Source organism: Osmerus mordax, chromosome 15, assembly GCF_038355195.1.
Source record: "Osmerus mordax isolate fOsmMor3 chromosome 15, fOsmMor3.pri, whole genome shotgun sequence".
NCBI classification, from domain to species: Eukaryota; Metazoa; Chordata; class Actinopteri; order Osmeriformes; family Osmeridae; genus Osmerus; species Osmerus mordax.
In genome coordinates this window covers 13,374,470-13,392,470 of record NC_090064.1, presented here as the reverse complement: position 1 = coordinate 13,392,470, position 18,001 = coordinate 13,374,470, and the positions used below count along the sequence as shown (strand labels likewise).

Sequence of the window (18,001 nt, the reverse complement as noted above, 5' to 3'; positions counted from 1 at the left end):
AGAACGTGGAAGAGCAAGACAGGAGAGGAGTGTTAGAAAGGCTGAAATGCGATTGTGTTGGACTGTGCTTGGAATGTGTATTTTGAGTCGTGTGTGTGTGTGTATCTTTGAGGGTGTGTGTGTGTGTGTGAGGATGAGGTCCTCACCAGTAGGTCCACCATGTTGGGTTTGTTGTTCCTCAGTGTTTTGACTGCGTGGAACACGTCCACAGAACGCTGGTGCTGCAGCATCTCACACACGATGCTGATGGCACAGAACGAGCCGCTACGCCCGCCACCATTCCTGAGGGGGGGGGGGGAGGAGAAACACCGAAAGTTGGAGTCAGATGGCTGAGCGGTGAGGGAATCGGTAATCCGAAGGTTGCCAGTTCGATTCCCGGTCATGCCAATGACGTTGTGTCCTTGGGCAAGGCACTTCACCCTACTTGCCTCGGGGGAATGTCCCTGTACTTACTGTAAGTCGCTCTGGATAAGAGCGTCTGCTAAATGACTAAATGTAAATGTAAGTTAGGAGACCTTGCCTTTAACTCCTGTATGTGTGCAGTTCTACGAAATGGGCTGTAGATGGTGCTAAACCGCTTCTGATCTCCATTGAGAATCAGTCTGACACTGCCCTCTGCTGGTCATTCTGCGCTAATGCAGTTTGGCTGAACCGATAGCCCCTCGTACAGCGTCCGCAGTGGCCGATGTGTCAGCCTGCTCTGCTGTCATCTGTCACCGTAGCGATCACCCCACTGTCATTAGGGCGATGGTCCTATGATTGATGACAATAAGTGGGCGGGGCCCCGGAGCTGGTGACCTTTCAGAGCATCGCATTGGGCGAGGCTGAGAGTGACACTAAAACCATTGTGACATTTTGAAGCCATGTTGGATGGTTTCTGTGGTGAAGACCAGAGTATGCTGCGTGTGTGTGTGCTCTACAGGTTTTATGTGTGTGTGTGGGGGCTTCAGTACTCTATATGGTCCACAGGGGTGTGTGTGTGTGTTCAGGTGTCTAGGGTTTCCAGGTGTGTGTGTACAGGGATGTAGTGTTTCCAGGTGTGTGTTCAGGTGTGTAAGGTTTACAGGTGTGTGTGTTCAGGTGTGTAGCGTGTTCAGGTGTGTAGCGTGTCCAGGTGTGTAGCGTGTCCAGGTGTGTAGCGTGTCCAGGTGTGTAGCGTGTCCAGGTGTGTAGCGTGTCCAGGTGTGTAGCGTGTCCAGGTGTGTAGCGTGTCCAGGTGTGTAGCGTGTCCAGGTGTGTAGCGTGTCCAGGTGTGTAGCGTGTCCAGGTGTGTAGCGTGTCCAGGTGTGTAGTGTGTCCAGGTGTGTAGTGTGTCCAGGTGTGTAGTGTGTCCAGGTGTGTAGTGTGTCCAGGTGTGTAGTGTGTCCAGGTGTGTAGTGTGTCTAGGTGTGTAGCGTGTCCAGGTGTGTAGTGTGTCTAGGTGTGTAGTGTGTCTAGGTGTGCTCTCACAGGCAGTGCACCACGGTGCGTCCCTCTCCTCCATCGTACTCCTCCTGCCACTTCTCCACCTGCCGGATGAGCTTGAGGAAGGAGCGCTTGGAGACGGGCGTGTCTCGGTACATGGGCCAGCCCAGGAACTGGAACTGCTGCACCATGCGGTACCCATCCTGGGGCTGGTGAGGGGCGAGAAGGGGGGGGTTAGGCTCGCGGCAGTGTATGTGTGTGAGTCTGCGTGAGTCTATGTGTGTGTGTGTGTGTGTTTGATTGATTCGTACCCGTGCAGCGTTGTAGATCCGGAATATTCTGCTAATGATGTCCTCCTCCAGATCGGCTGACACAAACTCCACCTGGATGGGGCCATGGCGATGGACCCCGTTCTCTGGCCAATACTGGGGACACAACTACACATAGAAATAGTACAAAGAAATAGTAAGAGATCATGAGGAAAGACAGACAGACAGATGGTGGTGTCAGAGACAGTGATGTTTCCGTGGCTACAGTCAGAATAATGAATGAAGGGTGGAGTTGCACACCAGGGGTATGTGCATGTGTTTCTGTGTGTGTGTGTTTCTGTGTGTGTGTGTTTCTGTGTGTGTGTGTGTTTCTGTGTGCGTAGCAGCGAGAAACTGCCACGTGCCCAGCTTTGATGTCTGGTTGTTTTGACAGGGCCTCAGGCAGGAGCATTCACAGTCTTTTTGCAACAGCCCCCTACCCCCCCTCCCTCCCCCTTCCCTCACCCCTCTCTGTCGCCCCTCCCTGCTCTCTCCCTGTGTGTGTGTGTGTTACCTGTGCAGGGTCTACATCGTTGAGCATGACAATGGAGGTGCAGTGGTAGTCCAGGACCAGCCTCCAGAAGTCCTTCACTGTGTTGGGCAAAGGATGCTGGGTAACGATGAACGCTGAAGGCTGCTTGTAGCTCTGAGAGAGGTCGAGGAGGAGAAAGGAGAGGAGGGGGGAGGAATAGGAGGAAGGAGAAAAGGGCGACAGTTTATTCTGTGGAACGTGATACTGAGAATACCGTTCAAGCAGTTTCCTCGTCTGATTGTGTGTATGGTTTATGTGTGGCCACCTACGTCCATGAGGGCAGCGTTGATGTAGTTGGAGCTCTCTCCGTCAATGGTGATGAGGAAGGGCAGGCAGCGGTCTGGCGGAAGGACGTCCATGCAGCGGTTCTTCTCGTGGTTCCTGGGGAGCAGGGCAATGCTGCAGTCCTCCACACGCAGCGTGGGGGTCACCATGTTCAGGGTCTGGGGGAGAGCAGAGGGTCAGACACACCCACACACACGCGCGCCTACAATCACACACACACATCCTCCCACACACGTACCCTGAACTCCTCCTTGATCTGGCTGGAGTTGGTCTGGGGATCCAGGCGGTTCATGTCGTAGTACACAGACCTCAGCTGATTGGCTGGAATCGTGGTGTCTCCACAAAGACACGCCTCCAAGATGGCGTCATGAATGAAGACATACTGTTCCTATTGAGAGAGACGGCAACATTCTGTCAGGTTGAAATGTTGCTCCGTATGAACACTAATGTCGACCTCCCCCCCGTCAATAACCCCCCTCCTTCCTCCTCCTCCTCCTCAGAAATAACCCTCCTCCCTGCCCTTCCCTCCATCCCAAGACTGACCAGGAAGGGTCCCTACTCCTCCTTCCATAGGACTGACCCCCCCCCCCCCCCCATCCCCCAGGGTGATGTAAATCATTTATGAAGTGACATTTCAAAACCTTCTGGAACTGTCAGGAGACCTCTGGACTGAGGGGCTGGAGGGATGGGGAGGGAGGGGTAGAGGGAGTGAGGGCCGGAGGGAGGGAAAGGTATGGATGGAGGGATAGGATGCCTCTGGTGTCCTTGGGACTGTCTGGAGGATGTCCAGTCATCCTGACTGGACCAACATCATCACCACCACCGTCATTCTGATCACGCCATCCTGACCATCTGACCAGACCCACCCAGAACCACATCTTTGGTCTCAGTGGGACTAATGGCCAGAGGAGGATTAGCTAATGTTTGTTTTTAATCATCAGTAACAAAATGTAAACTAACAAGTGTGTGTTTGTGTTTGCACATGCATTAGGGTGTGTTTTCCTGTGTGCGTGCCTGTCTTAGCATATGTGTGTCTGATTGTGTGTGTGTGTGTTCGTGTCTTTTCTGTAGGCCTTTTTGTCAGTGTCATTAAACATGGAATGCGTGTGTGTGTTTGGGTGTTGAGTTATGGATTCTGTGTGTGCGTGTGTGTGTTTGGGTGTTGTGTTATGGATTCGTGTGTGTTTGGGTGTTGTGTGGGGTAATAGATGTGTGTTTCACATTGGTTAGTGATGGAATGTGTCTGAGTTAGTCCTGGAATGTGTGTGTCAGGAATTTCATATCACGTATGTGGGGGTGGTGTGAGCAAGGACACAGAACGTGTGTGTGTATGTGCTTACCTCTGTCTGGACCATGTTAACCCTTCGAGAGCGCAGCTCCCTCACACAGTTGTAGATGTCCACCACCCCCTCTCTCTCCGCCATGTCCAACATGATGTCAATCACGATGAAACAACCTGTACGACCAGCCCCCGCACTAAAAACACACATACACATAACAACTGAGGTAAACCAGAGAAAAGAGACAGAAAACCCAGAACATTCCAGTCTTCTACTGTGTGTGTGTGTACCTGCAGTGTACTACTATGGGTCCAGCGTTGGCAGGGCTCTTGGTCTTAACCCTGCGTACGAAGCCCAACAGGCCGGTGGCGTGGTAGGGAACGCCGTGGTCCGGCCAGCCTGTGAAGTGGAACTGACGAATCTCTCTGATCTCATGTGCTCCTCTCTGGAACAAACACACACACACACACACACACACACACACACACACACGCACACACCACAGGATTAAACAGCAGCCTTTCCATCAATGTTGAATGTCAAAGCTTGCTATGGCCAGAAAATACTACGTACTCAAAGCAAACATCTTTCTTACTCTCTCTATATCTGTCCGTCTCTGTCTCTCTCGCTCGCTCATTATCAGTTAAGTTGTTTTTTTGATCAAAGTAGCTTTTTGATCTAGTTCTTTAGACAAGGTCTGTCCTTAGGGGATAGATGCAGGGGGAGGGAGGGAGGGAGTAAGAGAATAACAGCTGGAGGAGGATGAGCGGTGATTCACACACACACTGAGCGCAGGGAGGACACCCGTCTGAGAGCCTCGGGTACACACACACATACACACACACACACACACACACACACACACTATGGGGTAGAGTGATATTCACAGCTTTTAGGGCCCAGGGGGATACAGAGAAGTAGTGAGAGAATGAGACAGAGAGAAGGATTAAGAAGAGAGAAAGAGAGAGAGAGAGGGTAGCTGGAATACTTCTAGACAAACAGGTGGTATGGTTGTCTATGAAGATAAGACAAATGGAGAGTGTGTGTGTGTGCGTGTCCCTACCTTCTCCACAGCGAAGGTCCTGATGACGTACTCAGACAGCAGCTGTGTCTCTATCAGTGTCACCTTCATGTCTCTGTAGATCTCAGTATCATCTGGCCAGTACTTACAGCACTTCACCTACAGGGGGCAGAGCAGAGCACAGGGGTTATGACACACAGGACAGGGGATGTCACTGGCCTTCTGAGTAGGGTTGGGGGTGGGGCAAGAGAGGAGGTGTCCTTTGAGTTTGTTTCCTGTCCCTGACCTCATTACCCAGGATGCACCTGGGATCTGGGCTCATCAGGAAGAGAGGCACCTTGGGACGTGCCCCCTGAGGAGGGATTCTGGGAAATCGCCTGGCTTATCCAGCCCCTTCTCCCACTGCCAACACACACATGCGCGCGCACACACACACACACACACACACACACACACACACACACACACACACCAACACACGAACACATACACACTCATCCATTTCTTCCTGGATAGATATTGTATCGTCCGTGACTCATGACTCTGAGGCGTTTGTCTTTATAATTGACTGTGTAATTATTTCCGTAGCTTGACTCATATTGATAATCAATACAAGCCATCTCTGCTCTTTGTGTTCACTCATAATCATATTGATTCTGATGCCATTTTCTCTTTTTTTAACTCCCTCTTTCGTTCTCCTCCCTCATCAGGCTTTCCGGACTCCTCGGGTCATCTTTCCATCTCTCTCACTTCCTGCCCATCTGTTCTTGCTTTCTTTGCTCTACCTCTCCTCTCTACTTATTCCTCTCCTCCTCTCTTCTTCCCAGTTATTTCTCCTCCTTTTCTCTCACTTCTTCTCTCCTCTGCTATCCAGTCCTTTCTTTTATCCTCCTCTCCTCTCCCCTGTTCACTCTCCTCCTTTCCGATCCACCCTCCATGCCCATTTCCCCCTTTTTGTCTCCTCCCCTGCTGTCTCCGTGGCAATATGGTAATTAGATGGGTTCTAATTGGTGACTTAATTGCATTTTAATGGATGATTCCATCTTTGAGCTGTGGCTCCTCCCCCACATGCTGACACTGCTGGGGGGCATGACATACTTCCTCCTGAGAGACCATCACACTCCTAGAGGGTGTGTGTGTGTGTGTGTGCATGCACCAAATGTGCTGGGCAAATCAGATAGCATCTCTGTATTTAGCAGTGAGATCAGTGATGATACCTCCGCTATAACACTGGAGGAGGAGGAAGTGGAGGAGGAGGGGAAGGTGAAGGAAGAGGAAGTTGAGGAGGAGGAGGTGGGGGAGGAGGAAGTGGAGGAGGGGGAGGTGAAGGAGGAGGAAGTGGAGGGGGTGGGGGATGCAAAGGGGGAACACACCAACACAACACACTTAATTCGAACATTCGCTAACACTAACACACACACACACACACACACACACACACACACACTATAATTGACTCACTAACACACACACATTGACAAAGGGCCAGCCTCCCCTGGCACAGATTGTTTGTAGTGAGAGGACTGGAGCAGAGACAGCAGGAAGAGGTGCACCCTGGGAGATGGAGTCCCATAGTTCATCATTGGAGGAGGGCAGAGCAGATGGTATGGCTGATAGGGCTGGGGAAGATGGCACACGGGTGTGTGTGTGTGTGTCTGTTAGCCTCTGCTTCACAGGCTAAGGGAACAGCCAGACCTGTTTTGTGTACCTACCCTGCCGACCTCCACCAGGTTGGTCACCATGACAATGGTTGCCGTGTTTTCCTGCCAGACCATCCTCCAGAAGTCATACACCGTCTCCTGCATCGGGCCTGAGTATGGAGAGACAGAAGATGTGATGGTGTGACAGAGGTCTGACCATAAACATGTCATCTACTATTTTAATGTTCAGAGAACCTATAATACAAATATAACATCTGGCATGTCTTTGATTGGTTTATTCAGCATACTGCATGTCTCTGATTGGTTAATTCAGTATCCTGCATGTCTCTGATTGGTTGATTCAGCATCCTGCATATCTCTAAATTGGTTAATTCAGCATGCTGTATGTCTCTGATTGGTTCATTCAGATTTGTGCATGCTTCTGATTGGTTTATATGCAGCTTCCTGTTTCCATCCTTTGTGACATGTTTAAACACCTTCACTAGCTTCAGTCTCTACCCCGAACAAGATGTGTGACTAGGCATTCTCTAAGTACTGTTGACACACATACAAACACACACACACACACACACACACACACACACACTTAACACCCCCAAACTTTTATAAATTCAAGGCTCATTTAAGATTGCACAACGCAATGAAGAGGACCTGGAAGGAATTTAAAATTACTCATTTAATTAATTCAAATTAGCATTGTTTTTAATCAACTGGCAAATTCCAAAATGACTTTTGACGAGCTAATTAGCTCATGCAAATCCATGTGTGTCCTCAAGAGCTGAAATGTTCACAAGCTCTAGCCACAGCAAATTACATCCTTGAGCAACACACACACACACAAGTACACACTCATATACACACAGACGCCCACACACATCATACACCTCCATTACTCTCCATATTCATGCATTCACAAACATGAACACCAGCAAACAGTAGTTTTTAATGGCCCAGACAGGCTGTATGAGTGTAAACGCGCTTGCGTGCATGTACGTGTGTGCTTCTTCTATTCTGTGTTGCTGCCATTCAGGTGATAATAGCAGAGTCTGTACACTCACTTTCTCCCTTTTATGAATCCCCCCCAGCACCCCCAGTACCCCCCCCCCACCTCTGTATCTGCCAAGCTAAACAGTCATCAGTATTGACAGTGTTAACAGCTGCTATACAACCTGGAGTCTCAGAAGACAAGTCAGGCTGGGTGTGTGTGTGTGTGTGACACGCGTACGCATGTTAGTCTGAGAGTGTGTGTGTTTGCATGTGTGGGTGTGTGACATGGTGTAATTGGCAGATGTGGTAAATGTCTCGCTGGTGGAGGAGGGAAGTCAGGCAGCTCCAATTATAGTTGGAGAGAAGACCTGCTGTTGGAACCAGAGGACCAGGGATGAGGAGTGGAGAGATGAGGAAAGGAGGGATGAGGAGTGGAGAGATGAGGAAAGGAGGAAGGAGGAAAGGAGAGATGAGGAAAGGAGGGATGAGGAGTGGAGAGATGAGGAAAGGAGGAAGGAGGAAAGGAGAGATGAGGAAAGGAGAGATGAGGAAAGGAGGAAGGAGGAAAGGAGAGATGAGGAAAGGAGGGATGAGGAAAGGAGAGATGAGGAAAGGAGGGATGAGGAGTGTAGAGATGAGGAAAGGAGGAAGGAGGAAAGGAGAGATGAGGAAAGGAGGGATGAGGAAAGGAGGGATGAGGAAAGGAGGGATGAGGAGTGTAGAGATGAGGAAAGGAGGAAGGAGGAAAGGAGAGATGAGGAAAGGAGGGATGAGGAAAGGAGGGATGAGGAGTAAGAGAACAGAGGAGAAAAATCTCAGACCCTGAAAGGGTCTGAGATACAGATAAATGAGAGTCTGTCTGTCTGTCTGTCTGTCTGTCTGTCTGTCTGTCTGTCTGTCTGTCTGTCTGTCTGTCTGTCTGTCTGTCTGTCTGTCTGTCTGAGTGATGGTGACAGACAGCCTCTAGCCCCAGAACAGGATCAAAGGATCTGCTGCTAGTCTCAGCTTGTTACAGCTGGACGGACACACACACACACACATGCATGCACACACACACACACACACACACACACACACACACACACACAGGTGGAATTCATTTGAAAGGTAATTGCAAACACTGGCATAACAACAGGAATAACAAAAACAGAGAGAAATAAAGTAAACAAAGGAGAGACAAAGAGAGGAATGGAGAGACGAAGAAATAAAGAGAGAGAGAGGAGACAAAAGACTAAGAGAAAGGATAAACCAGATACAAAGAGAGACAGAGAGAAAGGGAGAGGAAGGACATGTAACAGAGGGCTCTCTGCTCAGCGCAATGTTCCCTCACATGATTACAATACAGTAGACAGTGTGTAAGTGTTTGTGTGTCTGCTCTGAGCATGTGCAGAGCAATCTCGGAGCACCAGGGCCCAGCGGGGACAAACAGGAAGCAAAGCAACCAACAACCAATCAAATCTCTCCTCCCGGGGTACCTCGGAGAATGATTCTCACCACCATCTGCACACACACGTAAACACACACGTAACACACACACACACACACACACACACACACACACACACACACAGAAACACACTAATCCAATCAAGTCCCCTCCCCTTGCTAACAGGGCTGATTAATTGTTCTAAGACTTGAGCCACTTCAGCACAACACCTGCAGGCCTACTGGGATGTAAAGAGAGAGAGTGAGTGTGTGTGAGTGTGTGTCCTGTTCTTACCTTGGGTAGCGATGTAGTGGTTGGGTCTGTGGTACCCCTGTGGTAGAAGAGAGAGAGAGAGAGGCAGTGAGTCCTTGTTCTCCTGACACACACCTCCAGGTCGTCATCAGAATCAGAATCAGAAAGGGATTTATTCGCCATGAAAGTTTGCACAGACAAGGAATTTGCTTTGGCAGGAAGGTGCATACAATAAACATATACCTAAAATTTAAATATGTGGACTAACTATACTAAGGGTACATAAACTAGCAGTATTAAGTGGGATTAGAATAGAATTAAATATACAATAAAATATAAGTTGCATTGTGGAGGAGAGGGGTGTTCATCCCCCAGCGGGGGGCAGGACTGTGAGGCTGTACGCAAACACACAACACGCTGCTCGGCAGGACAACACAACAACTTCACCAACACACTATACGACTGGAGGACAGCCTGTTAGATGAGGGTGTTGGTAAAGTGTGTGTGTGTGTGTGTGTGTGTGGGGTGAGTTATGTCTGGGACTGGAAACTAAAGGCAGATCTGCTGACATGGTGTCTGGATCAGTGTCTTATCTCAATATCCTGATTAGAGAGGAGGGAGGAAGGGAGATGGAGAGAGAGGGAGAGAGAGAAAGGGAGGGGTGTGGGTAAAGAGGGAGAGGGGGGAAGAGATCAAGGGTTGAGAGAAGTAACAGAATAGAGAATTACATACACACACACAAACACACACACAGTACTTACGTCTACATAGTTGGCGTTGATGTAGTCCGAGGTGGTCTCCCCTTCCTGAGGCTGCAGGCGTACGCGGGAGTGGTCATCTGGACAGACAACAACAATCAACAACAACAAGATGACTCCAGTGTGAGGGCTTTAGTTATCATAGGACTGTGTGTCATCATATTAAGCATATGAGTAATGAATTAAACATGCAACTGATACAGAGGACTCGTGTCTGCAGCGTCTGTGTGTGTCACCGTGGCGACACTGACTCAACCTGACTGATGTAGCCCCGCCCACACCAAACATGCCCTCTAGCTCATTGGATGTCATTCTGAATAAGGTGCTGTAATTGGCCAGCTGCTCATTTGCAGAGACAAGAAGTATGGCAGCTCCAATGAGTGGGGTGGGTCACCCTGTCATGGCATAGCTGGGAGACAGCGGGGTGTGTGTGTGTGTGTGTGAGGACTGAGATTGTCCCTATGTCACACCTCATTTCCATAATCACACATGTGCAATCATTAGGACTGCGTGCGAGTGTGTGTGTTGTACTGGTTTGTTTGTACATACATGCGATGATGTTTCCATAGCGATTCTTCATTCTGTTCTCATCCTTCTTGGCTGAGTCCCATGGAGCGGACTGACCCTCAAAAAAACTCTGGAGAGAGAAAGAGAGAGACAGAAATAGAGAGAGGTAGAAAGTAAGATCTTGTGAAATTGCTTCATGAGAACTTGTATAACTGTTCAGAAGTTCGAACAGCTGGACTTAGCTTATTATCACCACCATTATTTTCATCATCATCATCATCATCATCATCATCATCATCATCATCATCATCATCATCATCATCATAATAATGTTGATCATCTCCAAGCAGGAGACCTGGAGTAGCTCTGGAGAGTAAGTCAACTAAATCTCCCACCCTCTACACACACACTGCTCCCCAGCCCCCTCTACACTGACAGAAAAACAGTCCTCTGAAGAACCAGCCTCCAGAGAACTAGAACTACCACAAGATGAAATAAAACACATCCAACACACACACACAGCCACCAGCTTGATCAAACCGCTGTTCATAACAGCGAGAGCCTCATGAATAATGCATTCTGGGTGTTTGAGTTTTGCCATTCTGATCTTGCCCCGCCACACAATTAGGACTAATTATGAAAATAAACCTCTGAGTTGGAGATCTCAGCTGTCTGGAAATACTGCTCTGAGACTCTTCTCTCTTCTCTCGCCCCTTTCCTCTCTTCCTCCTGTCCTCTCCTCTCCCCTTCTCCTCTCCTCTCCCCTTCTCCTCTCCAGCTTGTCAGAAGGAGGTGAGCCAGAGATAGATCATAATGATATATTGTTATCCAGAGCTTGGCTGGCCGTCTTTCTTTCTGGTCTGCACTTTTTACTCTCTCTCTTTCCACCTTGCTCCTCTCTCCCTTCCTAGTCATCCACACAGACAATTGATCTGATTAGTCCTGATTGCTAGCAGTGGAGGCTCCTTAACTCAGGAAGCTGTAGCTTTGTCCCTCTCATCCCTCTCCTTCCTCTTTCCCTTCCCTTTTTACTCCCCCTAGCTCCTCTCCTCTCCGTGTCAGTATGGGTGTGAGGAGGGTGAAGACAGTCATGATAGGGTGAGTGGTGAGATGAGGCCAGGCTCTACAGACAAGGAGACCTGATGGGGGCCAGAGAGCCAGGTGACGATGAAAGTGGGAGTATCTGTGTGTGTGTGCAGGGGGGGACGGACATAGAGAAATCCCTTCCAGTATAATAAGTTCTGACACTATTCTTACCGTCTTATCTATCCCCCTCTCTCCCTCCCCCAATTCTCTTTAGTGTTTTCAAGCAGCCAGTCAGCTCTTCATCTCAGTCTTTCAGACAGATGTCCTTTTTATGTAGAGGAAAGACAGCTACAAAGAGAGAGAGAGAGAGAGATAGACAGAGAATGATGGAAAAGAGAGAGAGGGGAAAGAGAAGGGAGGAGAGAGGAAGGGAGAGAGAGACAGAGAGCGATGACAGGATGGTACTAAGTGTTTGAGACAGCCGTCAGAGCAGCAGGATAGGGATAAGAGGGTGTCAGGAAGTACCCTGTCAGAGCTGTCTGGCTGGGACCAGCCTGCAACCAGGCAGCAACACCAGACAAAAGAAGCACTCCCAGAAAACAGTTCAGATGATGGACTCTGAGAGGGAAGGGATATCTCTGCACTCTCTTCTAATGAACCAGGTGAGAGGAGGACAGAGTGCAGGAGTGCAGGGGAGGGAACGAGGAGGACAGGGCAGCAGAGAGGGGAGAGGAGGCAAGACTGAGGAGGACAGGGCAGGAGAGAGGAGGAAAGATGGCAGAGAGGTTAGGTGGTGTATTATTTACATGGAGGCAGGCTGTTAGGAGACAGACATGGCTGGTGCTAAGAGGGTGCCCCAGGCTGACACACTATCCCTCAGCACTTCCTCATAGTAACATCCGGCATCGCTATAGGCTGGATCCAGCACTACCTGCCAGTAAGCCCAAATAGGATTGGTAGGAGAAATACATTCCATAAGCTTGATCATTTCAATCATCACGTTTGTTCATTGAATTATGCAGATGATCAAGTAATTATTACTAGCGCGCGCACACACACACACACACACACACACACATTGCTCTCATCACAAAGACAAAGGTCCAATCAGAGGTCCAATAGACCTTATTTGACATTCCTCTTCTCTGTTCTTTCCCTCTGTTTCTCTTTGTTCTCATCCTTGATTAGGATTCTCTCTCCTCGCTTCCTCACTGCAGGGATCTACTATGGGGTCCTACTGTGAGGGTCCTACTGTGAGGTCCTACTGTGAGGGTCCTACTGTGAGGGTCCTACTGTGAGGGTCCTACTGTGAGGATTCTACTGTGAGGGTCCTACTTTGGGATTCTACAGTTAGGGTTCTACTATAGTTCTAGTGTGGGATCTACTGAAAATCTTCAACAAACAACAGATCTAAAGACTAGTAGAAACATCTGAGATGGAGACCAAGAAGGCTTCTTACCTCATTGATCTGTCCAGAGTTACATTATGGATTAACAAGAAGCAAGGATCAGGGAGAGATTAGAGATTAGAGAGGTGAGATAGGCGATGGACTAGTCACGTCTGACAGAGAGCATTGATCTACAGTGAACAGTTACACAGAAAGACTGGGATGGTGATGAACTCTCGAGGGCCACGACCTGGAGAGCAGCGTGTGGGACTGTGACGATGTGTGTGGATGAAAGAGAGAACGGGAGTGGGAGTGTGTGAGAGGGTTGGCTGTGTGTCTGACTGCAGTGCAGCTAACTAGGCCCTAAGTGTTTATCTATAATGAATATCACCCTGAGGCCCCTCCCCTCCCCCCTCCCCCCGCCCCCCTCCATCCACAAAACAGTCTCACCAGAGTCTACATTATTGATCTCTGCTGAAATAGCCGGGGGGAAAGTTGGGGTGGAGGAGGGGAGGAAGGAGGTGAGGGGGGGAGGAAGGAGGTGAGGAGGGTAATAAACAGATATTGGGAACAGTAGACTCTCCCCGTAATATGAAAAAGAAGGTAGGGACACAAACATGCACATACACAAACACCCATGCACACACACACACACACACACACGCAAAAAGATACACACACCCATGCACACAGACGGACACATACGTGAAGGAACAGTTGCTAGTTTAAATGGGAGAGATCTGTAGACAAACAAATTCTTGTTGGCTTTCTCAGTTTGCTAAACATTCACCAACTGTCTCTCCCTGCCCTCCCCCTTCACTTCTGTGCTTCCCTCTCTCTCCCTTTCACTCTGCGAGCGTGAGTGTGCGTGCGAGTGTGCGTGTGGAAGATCTTTAGCTCAGCATGCTAATTTTCCCACCAGGCTGGATTAGCGTTGCTAGGTAGCTAAATGCCGTCACCCAGAGGACTGTCACAATACACACGCACGCACACACGCAGAGAAACAGTGACTGTGTGTGTGTACCGGAAGTATGGACAGTGTGTGTTATGAGGGAGACAAAGTGTTCCAGGCAGGACATGCTAAGAGTGTGTGTGAACGTAAGTGTGTGCGCATGTGAGGCCTGCGCGTCCTACCTCGTACTCCTCCTTGAAGCCGTAGCCCTCGGCACACTTCATCTGAGTGATGTGCTGCAGCAGGTCGGCCACGCGGATGGCCGGGTGGAGCTGGCCCGTCTGGTAGGGCACCTCCCCCGCCTCACGCTTCTTATAGCTGTGGCTCTGGACCAGGCTGCTGGTGTCGCTGGTCATGGTGTGGTTCTCATCTGGGAGGGGAGGGGGGGGGGGACAGGGACAGGGACGCGCACACAGGCCCGACACACACACACACACACGCACACAACAGACACACACAGAAACAGAGACACATAAGCAGAGGTCAGTGTTGGAGTGTGCCCCCCCACCCCTCCCCTCCACCCCCCAGCCAGACAGTCAACACAGTGATGGATGGCCACAAGGTCACAAGGTCATGATGTGAGAGAATGAGAGACCAGGAGAGAGGGTCACCTGTACACACATACACACACACCAGGCTGGACCACATGGTGAACACAACCATGAGCTGCACAACCACACCCTGGTCAAACACCATCGGTACTTGGGGTGCATTTGATTTGGTTCACCTGCAACAGTAAGACCAATAGAAGAGCCCCAGGAGAACAAACTGTGAGATCGGAATCAAACAGCCGCGATCCTCTCAGGTACCTGCAGGTGTCTGACCTGGGTCTGGAGCGAAGTGTTACCATAGCGATGGGGGAGGGTGGAGCACTGTGTGTAGTTCTAGTGACGCTACCATAGATAGCCCTCAGTCCTCACACACTAACTCAACCAATAGAAACTCGCTATCCACACAATGCAACCAATGACTGGATGAGGAAGCACGGATGACAAATGGAGCCTGATGGAGATTGGTGCACATCCAGGTGAGACAACCAATCAGGCGTTCTAACACAGTGAAACCTGAATGGGCACAGGTGGATGGAGGGGGGAGAGTGTGTGTGTGTGATGTCACACAGCCCACAGACTGATGAGGTAGTACACACGACTTCACAGAGGAGTCACAGTGCCATGCTAGGTAATGGCTGCCTGAGTGGGGGGAGGGGGGGGGGGGCGGGGAAAGGAGGATGAGGAGAGGAAGAGGAGGAAGAGGAATAGTGGGAGGGGGGGGGACACAGGGCGCATGCATGATGTCACACAACACAGACAGGAGGAAGGGGGGCAGGGGACACCCCCTCCCCCTGCAAGTCACCCACGCTCACACACACACACACATTCACTCAGACACAAACACCACACACTCTCTTCCTCCCCTGGAGCAGAGCAAGGTGAGCTGCCAACTTACCATTAATAGGCACTTTATTAGAGGTACATAAAGGTTTGGTGAGAAGAGGGAGAAGAGAAAGGAGACAGGGTGTCAGCAACATGATCCTTTAGCACCTGTACAGTTTGATGCTCTAGCTGGGCAAGGCACCAGCAAATGGCCTGCTCCCAGATCCCATGTCTAACCAGCCAATAGCCTGGTCCCAAATCCAATGCCTGACCCACATTTGGCATTCTCCCATGTCTTAGTCTATCCAGCATTTAGCCTGGTCCCAAATCTGGTTTCTGTCCAACGGTTTGCCTGTCCAGAGTTCCTCTCAGTTGGGCACCCATTTGTGGTTTCGGTGGGGTTTGGCCGAATATGAGTTATAGCTGACATGTAGGCTGACATTCCAGCCTGCCACTACCTCTCCCTGCTCTGCTCTGACTTTTTATATGTGAGTGTGTGTGTGAGTGTCTTCATTACTGAGAGTTTACATCCAAATGGGAAAAGTTAGGTGAGTTAAGGTAAGTCTGCTTGGCTTGCTTGGGTGTTTTGAGTGTGTGTGTGTGCGTGTGTCCTGGTCCCCCGGTCTACAGTGTCCATGCATGGAGCAGCCTTTGGTCAGACACACGTGACGTCACACGCACGGCACGAGATGTGATGATATGAAGTGAAGCCCACCTCAGCTCCCAAAACAACAACTCTGGACTAGTAAACAAACAACACTGGACTAGTTAAGAAAGAGAAAACAATCTTCTGCTAGTAAACACAACTAACAACCAGACCTGGACATGTAAAGTTAAAGTAAAAAACCCTGGACTAGTAAATAAAAAAAAAACAGTAAACAACCCTTGACTGTTAAACGGAAGAGAAGCAGGCAGGCAGATATGGATGGAAGCTGGCATCAGGATCACTCCCTGCACTCTCTCTCCCTGTCTCTCTCTCTCCCTGCACTCTCGCTCTCGCTCTCTCTCTCGCTCTCTCTCTCTCTCTCTCTCTCTCCCTCTCTCTCCCTGTAACAGTGTCATAGTGTAGGAGGAACAGGAGTGTTGTCTCACCCAAGATGGCGGTTGGCACAAAGGGATCTGGCCACGCCCACGAGCAGCATGGGGGAAGGGTTAAAGAGGACAGAAAAGTTGTGAGAGCGCTGACAAACGCACACACACACACACACACACACACACACACACACACACACACACACACACACACACACACACACACACACACACAGACAAACAGAAGCAGGCTGTCATAACTCACGCATCACCGCCCAGCAGAGGTGAGCAATTAGTCATTAGGGGGCTAGGCAGAGGCCTTCATCAGCTAGCTCTCACAATAATACAATCGAGACGCTTTCCCCCAGTTTAGCTGTACAAACACAGAGACAAGTGCAGGTGTGTGTGTGTGCTTGTGTGTGTGTGTGTGTGTGTGCATGTGTGTGTGTGCATTCCAGGTTCCTCTGAAGGGCTAGAGGAGGAGAATGGGCTGCTGAGGCTAGTGAACGAGCATGACATATATGGCAGTGGTACAAGCAGGCCTCTAATAGGCCGAGAGGACCCAAGGCTCACACTCAGGTCCCTGGGCTGGGATTGGCCGGACTCTGTGGTCAGAGCAGGGCAGTATATTAACTGGGTAGTAGTAGTCTTAGAATAGAGAATAGGTAGGGTATATTACCTGGGTAGTAGGAGTGGTAGAATAGAGAATAGGTAGGGTATATTACCTGGGTAGTAGGAGTGGTAGAATAGAGAATAGGTAGGGTATATTACCTGGGTAGTAGGAGTGGTAGAATAGAGAATAGGTAGGGTATATTACCTGGGTAGTAGGAGTTGGGCACAGTGGTGCTGATGGTGTTAGTCTTCATGGTGAATGACGAGGGGGAGGAGACAGCTTTAAAGAGGGAGGGCGGGAGAGAAGAAGAGAGACAGAGAGATAGATAAGAGAGAGTCACTTCATTACAGTAGAAAAGACATGTCCTGCAGTCGCTGCTCATGTAACTCATTCACAGAGACAGAGCGGCCAAGGACGGAACGCTGGAGAGCAACTCAGAGAGTCTCAGAGAGGGAGGTTATAGGCTCAGAGCAGCAGCCCTCCAGCTCCTGAGTCCTCCTCCTCCTGATCTCCTCCTCCACCCGCCCCAGAGCAAGGTCAGGCCCTGGAGGCACTGTGACACTGTCAGGCTGGAGGTGAGCTGGCCACCACACTCATACTGCCAAGAGACACATCTGACACATCCTACCCGGCTGCCTGCCTGTCTACCTGCTGTCTGTCTGTCTGTCTGTCTGTCTGCTGCCTGTCTGTCTACTTCCTGTCTGCCTACTGCCTGTCTGCCTGCTGCCTGTCTGCCTGCTGCCTGTCTGCCTGCCGCCTGTCTGCCTGCTTCTTGTCTATCTGGAGCATGTCTATCTGCAACATGTCTATCTGCAGCATGTCTATCTGCAGCATGTCAGTCTGCAGCATGTCAGACTGCAGCAGTGGTCTCTGTCAGGCGCCGGGTGATGGGGGGTGGGGCGGTAGACCTGCCTGTCACTCGGATCTGTGGTGGCAGACAAACTGAGAAGGTCACCGGTGAGTATGTGTGACGGGGGCGTGGAAAGGGTTCAGGAAGGTGAGGGCTGTTAGAAAAGTATGTTTATTTATTTATACTGACAGGGAGGGGGAAGAGGAGGGGGAGGAAGGGGGAGATGAGGACAGGACCAGTCTACAGGGTGACACACCTGTCCTTCTCTACAGAAGGGCCTCTTCTATCATCTCTCTCTCTCTTTCTCCTCCTCCTGCAATAGTAACCACTGTCAATGAGCTGTTGTA

General features: G+C 50.0%; 1 protein-coding gene across 1 annotated transcript in view; it reads right to left on the bottom strand.

Annotated features, from left to right (window-relative positions):
• Positions 1-18,001, bottom strand: part of LOC136958014 (receptor-type tyrosine-protein phosphatase mu-like) — a 38,043-nt gene that overhangs the window by 1,012 nt on the left and 19,030 nt on the right. The window contains exons 8-22 of the mRNA XM_067252236.1: positions 17,009-17,083; positions 13,969-14,156; positions 10,464-10,551; positions 9,918-9,994; positions 9,199-9,235; positions 6,543-6,640; positions 4,873-4,989; positions 4,100-4,254; positions 3,870-4,005; positions 2,768-2,917; positions 2,514-2,687; positions 2,227-2,358; positions 1,716-1,841; positions 1,450-1,613; positions 147-282 (exon numbers count right to left, since the gene is read on the bottom strand). Of these exons, the coding sequence (XP_067108337.1) occupies positions 147-282; positions 1,450-1,613; positions 1,716-1,841; positions 2,227-2,358; positions 2,514-2,687; positions 2,768-2,917; positions 3,870-4,005; positions 4,100-4,254; positions 4,873-4,989; positions 6,543-6,640; positions 9,199-9,235; positions 9,918-9,994; positions 10,464-10,551; positions 13,969-14,156; positions 17,009-17,083 (1,853 nt within the window). The remainder of the gene's footprint in view (positions 1-146; positions 283-1,449; positions 1,614-1,715; positions 1,842-2,226; positions 2,359-2,513; positions 2,688-2,767; positions 2,918-3,869; positions 4,006-4,099; positions 4,255-4,872; positions 4,990-6,542; positions 6,641-9,198; positions 9,236-9,917; positions 9,995-10,463; positions 10,552-13,968; positions 14,157-17,008; positions 17,084-18,001) is intronic.